We start from the raw sequence: 9800 nt of genomic DNA, 5'->3' as shown, positions 1-9800 counted from the left end.
GGCAGCACTACACAGTGTGTTTCCTGTGTGGCACTCACTAAATATTTCCACACACACTGAACTTTGGTCCGTGGTACATTTACAACAACAGGTACAAAGAAAAAGCCACGTTTCTGTCTCCTTATAGTGAATAATGGCTGAGCGTTGCACGTCCACCAACGATGAAACACTAAAATCACCGTCCGTGTGTCGAGACATGATGGGCCTCCATCTCACGCTCCTACAAAGTGCATGTTTCTAAAGCATGTAAGGTGCAGGTAGGCAGCTCTGTGATGACTGAGTGATCAAGCTGAACAGCACGGGGACGCCACAGTTACCAGATGTCCATCAGCACCGTCTGCTGAGGAGGACTCGTTTTAACCCCTGTGGTGTTTTTGCTTTCCTTCCGAGGGGCAAAGTACAGGGTGGTTCCTAATTTCTGCAGCTACTACATAACCTACTACAGGCCTCTGCCCAGTCGTTTCCAGGATGCTGGGAGCGGGGGATGCTGATGGCCAAAGGACAGCAACAGGCTTAAACTGTTGGCCTCTCCCTGTATGGGAGTGGTGTGGCACTGAGACGGCACTGGGAAATGGAAAATGTCACTGGTGTTTCACTCGTGCTATGCTGAGGCTTCGAGAAGAGCCCGAGCAGCGGTGGAGGAGTGGGTGTAGTTTAAGAATCCACCTCTGGGAGGCTGCCTGGGTAAAGTAGAGTTTAAGTGATAAGCCCACCATCGGGGAGTGTTGACAGCAGGTTGGACACGTAGCTGGGTTGTTTGTTTAAGAGGTCAGAGTTCATCCGTCCGAGCAGTCCTGAACCCAAGCAGAGAAAAACAAGATGACGTAGGTACGAGCTTCAAACTCATCCCTGGTTGGGAGCTCAACGCCCACTCTCTGGGTAAATCCTCAGTTAGGAGGTGGAGTTTCCTCCTTTGAATAAATTCTGGACCCAGGCGAGGGGCGTGGCCTGATGTCAGGAGTCATCATCCGTGTCCTCTATCAGAACCTTGGTGTCACGAGTCTTGGACCTAAAAGGAGAAACAGGAAGGAAGCTCTTAAAGTGGGAACTCAAGTCCACGACTGATCACTGAGCTAATGTCGTCTGTCTCAGGCGTGTTCGCACAGCCGTGGCTGCGACACGCGTGTCGGAGCCACGGCCCTTTGAACACGCAGCCGTGTGTCGTGTGGCTTCAACACTGCTTTCACATCTTCCTTGTGTAATATGTTTATACTGGATATGTATGCACTGGGATCTACACTGTGTAAATTAGGTGGCATCAAACATACTGTCTATACAATCAGGCTGCAGGAGGCCCGTGGATCACCAGCGTCACTCAGTTCTCACTTTAGCTGCCACAGACACATGTGGCGGTGCCTCTGCACACTGAGGCGCTGCCACATGTGTCTGTGATGTTCCTCTGCAATCACAGAATGACTGAATGCTTTAAACCTGAGACAAACACAAGATTTTACCTCTAAACATCCAATCATCTGTTTTCTGAGTCAGTGGTTTACGTGTGAACATAATAACCAGAGGTCTTCACAGATTATCAGGCTGTGGTTTTACCATGAAACAGATTGCTATGCAAGTAAACAACTACCTGAGATAGCTAACCTTTGCAGGACCACGAGCTAACCCCCCCACAGATCACTGCGCTGACTGTATCTATAATAAATGACGTTGCAGTTTCTCTGTTTTGCATGAAGCTACATTGTTCTACGTGGGGTCGACGGCCTTCTGTGCACGCTGATGAAACATGCGTCTCCTCTGCCGTGACTGAGGGGCCCACGCCTGCACTCAGCAGGACAGACAGACGGGGAAAAGACTTACTGCGAGGCCAGGCGTGGCCTGCGCAGGCTCATACTGTAGCTCCTCTTCCAGCTCTTCTTGCCCTGTCGGTTTCTCACGCCATCCTCCTGGTCCATCATCTGCTCCAGGAGGGTCTGGTCGTCGGCGTTGAGCGGAGCCACGCTGATGTCTCTGACGGCTCTGAATTCACCACAGTTGTTCAGATGTTCGTTCTCCAAGCGGAAGAAGTTCCACACAAAGCGCCTACAAGGATCACACATTAACCCGTTACTGAGTTTCTGTTACTTTATCACTTCCTGATCTAGGCCCTGCAGATACACAAAGTTAGGAATGAACTATGAGAAAAACCAAAGGGATGAATAAAGAAAAAAGACTCTGTGTACCGAAAGACCTCCAGCGGGGCCAGGACTGTAGCAAAGATGTCAGAGATGCCGTCAAACGTGACGAGCGTGGTGACGGTGACCGTTAAGATCCATCCGAAGCGTAACAGCACGTCCTCTACTATGGCGCTGTAGTAATAGGCCTGCAGGAGGACGCACAACAGAGCACGCGCTTCACATTCATGCTGTGTGACTACATAACAACACGTGCTGCTGTTGATTTGTGGATGACAGGGTTAGCAGCAGCAAGCCTGCTTAGTTCAGCCTGAAGTCCTGACATTTGGACACCGACTTTTGTAAAGTGGCCACAGGAGGAGCTGCAGCTTCTTTGTGTGGTGTAATACCTTGTGTGGATAGACTATCTCCTCTCTCAGGAAGGTGTTCTCTCCCGCGTTGCGGTCAAACAGTCCCCAGTCCATCTTCAGATCCCAGACCAGAGTGTAACACGAGCTCAGCGCCAAACAGCCAATATACAGATAGAAGAAGATCTGGGCCTCCGAGCCTGCGTCTGTGGGCGGGACATCAGAGTGTTCTCCAGTTACAGCCTGCCATTAGAGCTCCATCCCATAATAACAACACAGAGGAGAGAATGAGCTCAGGATGGCATTGCCTTATAACACGGCATCTGTCAGCCTACCTTTGTGTGTGCTGTAGAGGGCGGAGAAGGTAACAGCGAAGAAGGTGGTGGAATATTTGCCAGCATTAACCAGATGAGGGAAGGCCCGCTTGGTGTCACGGTAACGGCGCAGACACTGGACGAATCGGAACCACGCAGGAAGACACTTGATCACCGCCCGAACGCCATACGAGTACGAGTTGCACACATCGTTACCTGAAGAGGACGACATTTAGCCACCGGTTTGCTCCGACACGTGCGCGTGAGCAGCGAGCATCTCGGAGCCTCACCTCTGCTGATGAGCCCGTTGTGTTTGGTCCAGTCCAGCTCAAAGCTGTAGAAACAGATCATGTACTCCAGGTCCATCAGCACCACCACCAGAGAGTTGAGCTGGTCAGCCAGCCAGAAGTCTGCAAAGCCAACGCGGTGAAACGGAGCCGTCACCACTCGAAACTGCGGAGGAAGACGTCACAGGAAGAGCCCTCTTCAGAATAAAAGCTTAACCACACAAAAGGTATGATGTAAAGACTCTGGTCAGGGCCATTACCAGAAGTTTGAGCAGCCAGAAGCGTGACTTGTAGTAGCAGGTCTTGAAGGGGTTGATGAGGAAAAGAAAGAAGAGCCCATAGAGAGCCAGAGGGTTGGCCTGCATCGGCACCAGGATCTTGTCGCTGAAGAGACAGGACAGCAGGCTTACGCACCACAGCACCCCCAGCAGACCTGCAATCTGCACACACAATGACTCAGTCAGCATCCTCTCCCCGTGGAGGGGGCCACGGCCCACAGATCGTTAAATCATCTCTATGAGAACACGACTTCTTTCTTTGGTTCAATCTGACCTCTGACCTCAAACAGATGCTGATGGGACAGGTTGTTTCTGGGGTTCAGTTCAAATATGAGCACATGGTTGACGCCTGCTTGCCTCCAGCCGTAAGTGTTGATGCCTACAAGACAAAAGAGTTGTTTTTTTAACTTCCTGTCTCTGATATGAGTTGATGACTAACTCGACTCCAAACTTGGCACATAAGCTACAGTGTGAGAGTGTCTGTGTGTCCATACCTAACAGGAAGAGGAATTCTATTAACAGGAAGCCTCCTCTGTAGATTCGGACCATAGGCCAAACATCAGAACGATCTGTCCCCACAGCTACTAATGACAAAGACCAATCAGGAGACAGCACCATCAATACCGAGCAAAACTGCACAGAGCAAAAACAAAGTGCCTGATGTGAGGAGTCTGCAGCATGTCTGCAAACAGACTTTTGTTTATCTGCACAACAACAAGTGGAAACCAACATTCATGATGGTTCTACTGGAGGATGGGACGGCACGTCAGTCATTTGTTTCCTGTGGATACTGTTACAAGTCACCCTAAAACCCCCAAAACACAACTAAACAATCACAACAACACAAGTGAATACAAAGAAAGGCCAATCATCTCTCTGCTCGTCCTTCTTCTGCTCCCGTTGTTGTGCAGATTTAAGATGCTTATCAGAGGTGGAAGTGTGCTGCTCACTCATAATTACGACCTACATCGTTTTCCACTGCTCCTGCCTGTTCCTGTGGAAATCATGAAATCTTTGTTTCTGATGTCAGCAGGAAGGAGCCTGAGCCTGGTCCTACTGCAGGTTTCCTTCCACTGTCACTCGTCACATGACTGTTGGGTTTTCTCTGCATGTGTCATTGTGGGGTCTACCTTACAATGTGCAGCACCCTGAGGCGCCTGTTAGGGTGCTGCATAAACAACACTGGTCTTTCCCTCCACAACTTTACACACTACTGTTCCTCACATTCACAGAAATGTATTACTGGTGAGTTACTGTGGTGTATACTTTAGTCTCTCTCTTCATTCTCACCTGATGCCTTAATAATACGACTGTAGTAACACTAACTTTACAGACCGCTGTAGTGCTGTCACGCTTGCTCCATCTTTCTCACCTCCCACCAGGATGCTGATATTCCAGAATCATTTATTTCTCCCTTCTCTCACAAAAGTCTCCTTTTTCCTGTGGCGTAATAAAGTATTATTATTATTATTGTTATAGAAATAATAATAATAATAATAATAATAATGGACTCTGGACTTTCTACTATAGGAGACAAAAACTGGACGGGTATGTCAGTTAAATCCAAAGAGTCGTGCTGACAGGTTTCTTTCTTTATCGTGTAGAAAAACAGTTCAATATGTGACGTCTTCACACTGACAGTAGGGGGCGCGTCACTGGTCCGTGGGCTGTTTGTGGCCCACAGTGTGACAGCCCTGAGCCAAAGCATTACAGTTTTTTCTGAATGCTTAAACCCTAACTGTGATTCCTGTAGCACAATCTCTAAAACCATTCAGACTTATAGCAAAACCACTCACTGAGTTTGCAAAACTAAAAGCACAAAAACTGCTTTGCACTCAGTTTGCAATTTTGTAACACACACTTTGCAAAACTGTAGGCACAATTCACTGCACAACACTCAATTACCAAATTTCCAACACACTCCTAGCAAAAGTATACACATGTATGGCTATCATTAACACTAACTTGCCAACTGTCTGGCACACTTTCACATGTGAAAACTTTTCTAGATAATTAGTTCACTTTGCAATCAGCCTAAGCACTATAATACAGGTAAGCTGTGTGTGCGGAGTACAATGGAGGGAGCAGAAAGTGTGAGAAGTAGAGGAGGCCGAGGAAGAGGACGTGGAGGTGAAGAAGTAGGATGTAGGATGAAGAGGACGACAAGGACAAGGAGGAGCAAGAGGAAGACGAGGAGGGGGGAGAGGAAGATGAGGAGGGGGGAGAGGAAGGGTAGGAAGAGTAAGAAATAGAATTGCTGATGACATCAGAGCTACAATAGTGGACCATGTAATCAACCGTGGAATGACCCTGAGGGTAGCTGGCCAACGGGTCCAGCCTAACTCGAGCCGCTACACTGTAGCAAGCACCATAAGGACATCTTGAAATGAGAATCGGTGAGTACAGTCACTTCGCACAAAGATTTGTAGCACTGCCATATGCTGATGAGAAACACACCAATACCATTGATGTAAAAATACTGAAATTGTTACTTTACAGAATTGCTAGATGACCAGATGCTGGGGCAGAGGAAGCATGTTCACTGCAGACCAAGTAACCCATAGAGTCATTATGGCGATTGCAAATACAGTTTTTTCTGAATGCTTAAACCCTAACTGTGATTCCTGTAGCACAATCTCCAAAACTATTCAGACTTATAGCAAAACCACTCACTGAGTTTGCAAAACTAAAAGCACAAAAACTGCTTTGCACTCAGTTTGCAATTTTGTAACACACACTTTGCAAAACTGTAGGCACAATTCACTGCACAACACTCAATTACCAAATTTCCAACACACTCCTAGCAAAAGTATACACATGTATGGCTATCATTAACACTAATCTGCCAACTGTCTGGCACACTTTCACATGTGAAAACTTTTTTAGATAATTAGTTCACTTTGCAATCAGCCTAAGCACTATAATACAGGTAAGCTGTGTGTGCGGAGTACAATGGAGGGAGCAGGAAGAGTGAGAAGTAGAGGAGGCCGAGGAAGAGGACGTGGAGGTGAAGAAGTAGGATGAAGAGGATGACAAGGACAAGGAGGAGCAAGAGGAAGACGAGGAGGAGGGAGAGGAAGATGAGGAGGGGGGAGAGGAAGAAGTAGGATGAAGAGGACGACAAGGACAAGGAGGAGCAAGAGGAAGACGAGGAGGAGGGAGAGGAAGATGAGGAGGGGGGAGAGGAAGGGTAGGAAGAGTAAGAAATAGAATCACTGATGACATCAGAGCTACAATAGTGGACCATGTAATCAACCGTGGAATGACCCTGAGGGTAGCTGGCCAACGGGTCCAGCCTAACTCGAGCCGCTACACTGTAGCAAGCACCATAAGGACATCTTGAAATGAGAATCGGTTAGTACAGTCACTTCGCACAAAGATTTGTAGCACTGCCATATGCTAATGAGAAACACACCAATACCATTGATGTAAAAATACTGAAGTTGTTACTTTACAGAATTGCTAGATGACCAGATGCTGGGGGCAGAGGAAGCATGTTCACTGCAGACCAAGTAACCCATATAGTCATTATGGCGATTGCAAATAATCCTATACTTGGAAATAAACACTTGTGTTTGTTTTGATGTGTTTGAATAAACACCAGTACTTGAAGTTTGGATCCCTCTATGCTTATGGATCTATGACAGAAGTATGAGCTCAAACTGACATAGCCTACCTTGTGCACAGAGAAAGCAAAAGCCAGATGTGTTTTGTATTCATACCATCAGTGTGCAGTTGGCGCATTGTGTGCTTAGTAGATGATGGCTTGTGTGCACTGTTTGATACGGAAACACCATTTTTACGAAGGTGTGGAGAGTTAATCTAGCTGTGTTTGCTTTTACAAGAGAACTACAATGTTTTGATTATTGGGTGACAGGTTTTCTTATTTGTGTGAAGAGTTTTGCAAAATTAGCCAATAGTTACAAAAAATGTGCTTAAGCAATCAGAAGAAACTGTAAAGCCGTCTGAAACTTGCCCAGTGTCTGGGTTAAAACAGCACCTGTGACACGCGCGTCCCATGACGACCAGAATAACACTTACATATTTCTGGCCTGTCCACAAACACAGTCAGATTCCAGGAAGTATAAACGAGACACTTCAGTGTTACAAAGGTCACTGTGTTTTACCTGTGATGACCACAACGACCAATAAGACGAGGAAGACTCCGCAGTAAAGGCCGACTCTGAAGGTGGTCCAGGCAGGAGCAGGCTGTGGACACACGGACACGGTTACAGCACCTGCACAGCTGTGCAGCGCGACCAGCTCTGCTTCTTCTTTTATTTTCAGTCACAGCAGCTAACAGCAACACTTCGAACATGCAGTACTTTGCTGTTCAGTATTTACAACACCCCCAAAAGACAACAGAAAGAAGGAAAACAAACAAACAACAAACACAAATATTTAAATGCATAAGGGACATTCAGTGTACAGTTAACTATGATGGTGATATAGAGATATTATCCGGTCCTGAGAAGGAACCTGCCAGTGTACATCTCATCTTTGCCAAATGCAAAAACCTGACGAGCTCTGCACGCCACTGTTCACGTGTGGGAGGAGCTTCCTGCTTCATCTTCAAAGCATAGGGCGCCTTGCAATGAGTGAAGCAAAGGCAACAGAAGTGAAGAGTATTTTGGCAGAGTGATGTTTTCAGGCATCATCCCAACGACAGCCGTTAGAGCACGAGGATCACATTTAACGTTTATATCTGTGAAAGGGTGCTAAACACAGACAGCCAATAGTCATAAGGATCGGGGCACATCCACAAAGTATGAAGGCGTGAACCTGTCACACCGGGCTCAGCTCCTGCAGAGAACTTGGCTAACCTTTCCTTGGAGATATGTAATCAGTGTAGGACCTTGAACTGCAGCTCATGCCTGGCACACAGAAGAAGAGTGAAGCCTCTGGAGAGAAGATCGCCAGAGTCATCCCAGGGTCTCTGCCCCTGTGCTTTAAGGATGGAGAGAGAAGGATCTCTAATAATATCGCGCAGATTCCTTTAATCTCTTATGAATGTTCATATTAATCATTTTATCCAAAGACGTTTCCTCGGGTAGTTCCTGAAATGAAGGAAATCGGCTCTTTACAAAGTGGAGAATTTGTAAATAGTGGAAAATATGTTGCTGAGGATCATTAAACAGCTTCAGGAGCTGCGTGAACGAGGCAACAACCCCAGCTACAAAAAGGTCTTTGCCATTTCTAAGGCCTTTACTTTCCCGTATTTTAAAGTCCATCATGGAGGGTGGGAACATGTGATTTGAGCTGATAGGTGCTTTAATTGGCATTAAGTGTAACCCCAACCTTTTCCTACATTGCAGGCAGATTCTGAGCGTCATGCAGGGTTACACAGGTGCACAGATCTAATGGGAGAGGACTCAACAAAGCTCAGACTCACTTTGGAGCCAAGCTGGAGTCTCTGCAGTAGAACTACTCATCCAGTACAGCAAATATTTGCTGCCCAATAACAAGACTGAAAGTTTGGCCTAGTTCTCTGCATGAAACCTTTCGTGGACTTTTGCCAGTAAAAACAAATGCAGAGATATGCTTAGTCAGTGTTATAAAATACTTATTGGGTAAGTAGCATGGGACACACTGCAAATAAAGGAACTTGGGCCGTATGTTCATTTTGATAGGACTGATGCAGCCAGTTAATGACAGCAGTAAACTGGTCCATCTCTGAAGATCTTGGTACTCTCGAGCTGCGCGACAAAGTGTCTTTCATAAAGAGCTTTCATCAATCTTCCTGGCTACAGAGTGGACACAGAGAAGGTCACTTTTATGCAGGTTCAACTTGTAGCCTGAAATATGGCCAAAACATTCAAACCGGCGAGAGCCCGAGGAAGAGAGCATGAAGGCTCTGACATCAGGAGGTCGTCAGCATAGAAGTATTTTGTGCTCCCGGTCAGCTCTGAAGATGCCCTTAATGCAACTGTCAGCTCGCAGTTTAATCACCAACGGTTTGATTGATAAAAAGAAGACGCGATAAGGGAGATCCTGGTCTCGTACCACGGAGAAGTGGGAAATAAGAAGACAATAGCGGACTTGTTGTAACACGTGCCTCAGAGGTGAGGAGGAAAGAAACTGAACCCATGAAATGAAATTAGGGCCAAATCCAAATGTATTGAGAGCATAAAACAGATGCACCCGGTCAAATGCTTCCCAGCATCGAGTCATAAGGCAGCTTCAGGGGCTGTTTGTTTAAAACCCCGCGCAGGTTGAAAAAACCACGCCCACCCGTCACTAACCCTCTCTGATCTGGAGAAATTAACAACGAAGCTAACAAGGCAGCCAGTGCTCACAGCAGCTGAGGGGTCATCAACAGAAGTCATCACCATACAAGTACATGATGAAGAAGGCGGCCCCAATCACAAAGACCACGCCTCTCACAGCGCTGAGCTGCAGATAATCATCATTATTCCACAGTGGAAACTCGATGCTCCTGTAAAGGATG

At 46.8% G+C, this 9800-nt stretch overlaps 1 protein-coding gene across 2 annotated transcripts in view; it reads right to left on the bottom strand.

The window, feature by feature from the left end:
- Positions 1-407: 407 nt before the first annotated feature.
- LOC146648888 (solute carrier family 53 member 1) overlaps positions 408-9800 on the bottom strand; it is a 35613-nt gene continuing 26220 nt past the window's right edge. The window contains exons 7-16 of one of the 2 annotated variants that reach the window (XM_085390220.1): positions 7480-7561; positions 3847-3936; positions 3634-3731; positions 3335-3514; positions 3078-3240; positions 2809-3003; positions 2516-2679; positions 2175-2314; positions 1813-2034; positions 408-1009 (exon numbers count right to left, since the gene is read on the bottom strand). In XM_085390220.1, the coding sequence (XP_085246346.1) occupies positions 955-1009; positions 1813-2034; positions 2175-2314; positions 2516-2679; positions 2809-3003; positions 3078-3240; positions 3335-3514; positions 3634-3731; positions 3847-3936; positions 7480-7561 (1389 nt within the window). In that variant the 3' untranslated portion in view covers positions 408-954. The remainder of the gene's footprint in view (positions 1010-1812; positions 2035-2174; positions 2315-2515; positions 2680-2808; positions 3004-3077; positions 3241-3334; positions 3515-3633; positions 3732-3846; positions 3937-7479; positions 7562-9800) is intronic. The other variant, XM_085390222.1, reaches the window with a different exon arrangement.

The sequence above is a fragment of the Rhamphochromis longiceps genome, linkage group LG18, assembly GCF_057381845.1.
Source record: "Rhamphochromis longiceps isolate RC_006_pf linkage group LG18, R_longiceps_female_GT1.1, whole genome shotgun sequence".
Taxonomy (NCBI): Eukaryota; Metazoa; Chordata; class Actinopteri; order Cichliformes; family Cichlidae; genus Rhamphochromis; species Rhamphochromis longiceps.
Note: the sequence above shows the minus strand (reverse complement) of the source record. Positions and strands in the feature narration are given on the sequence as shown.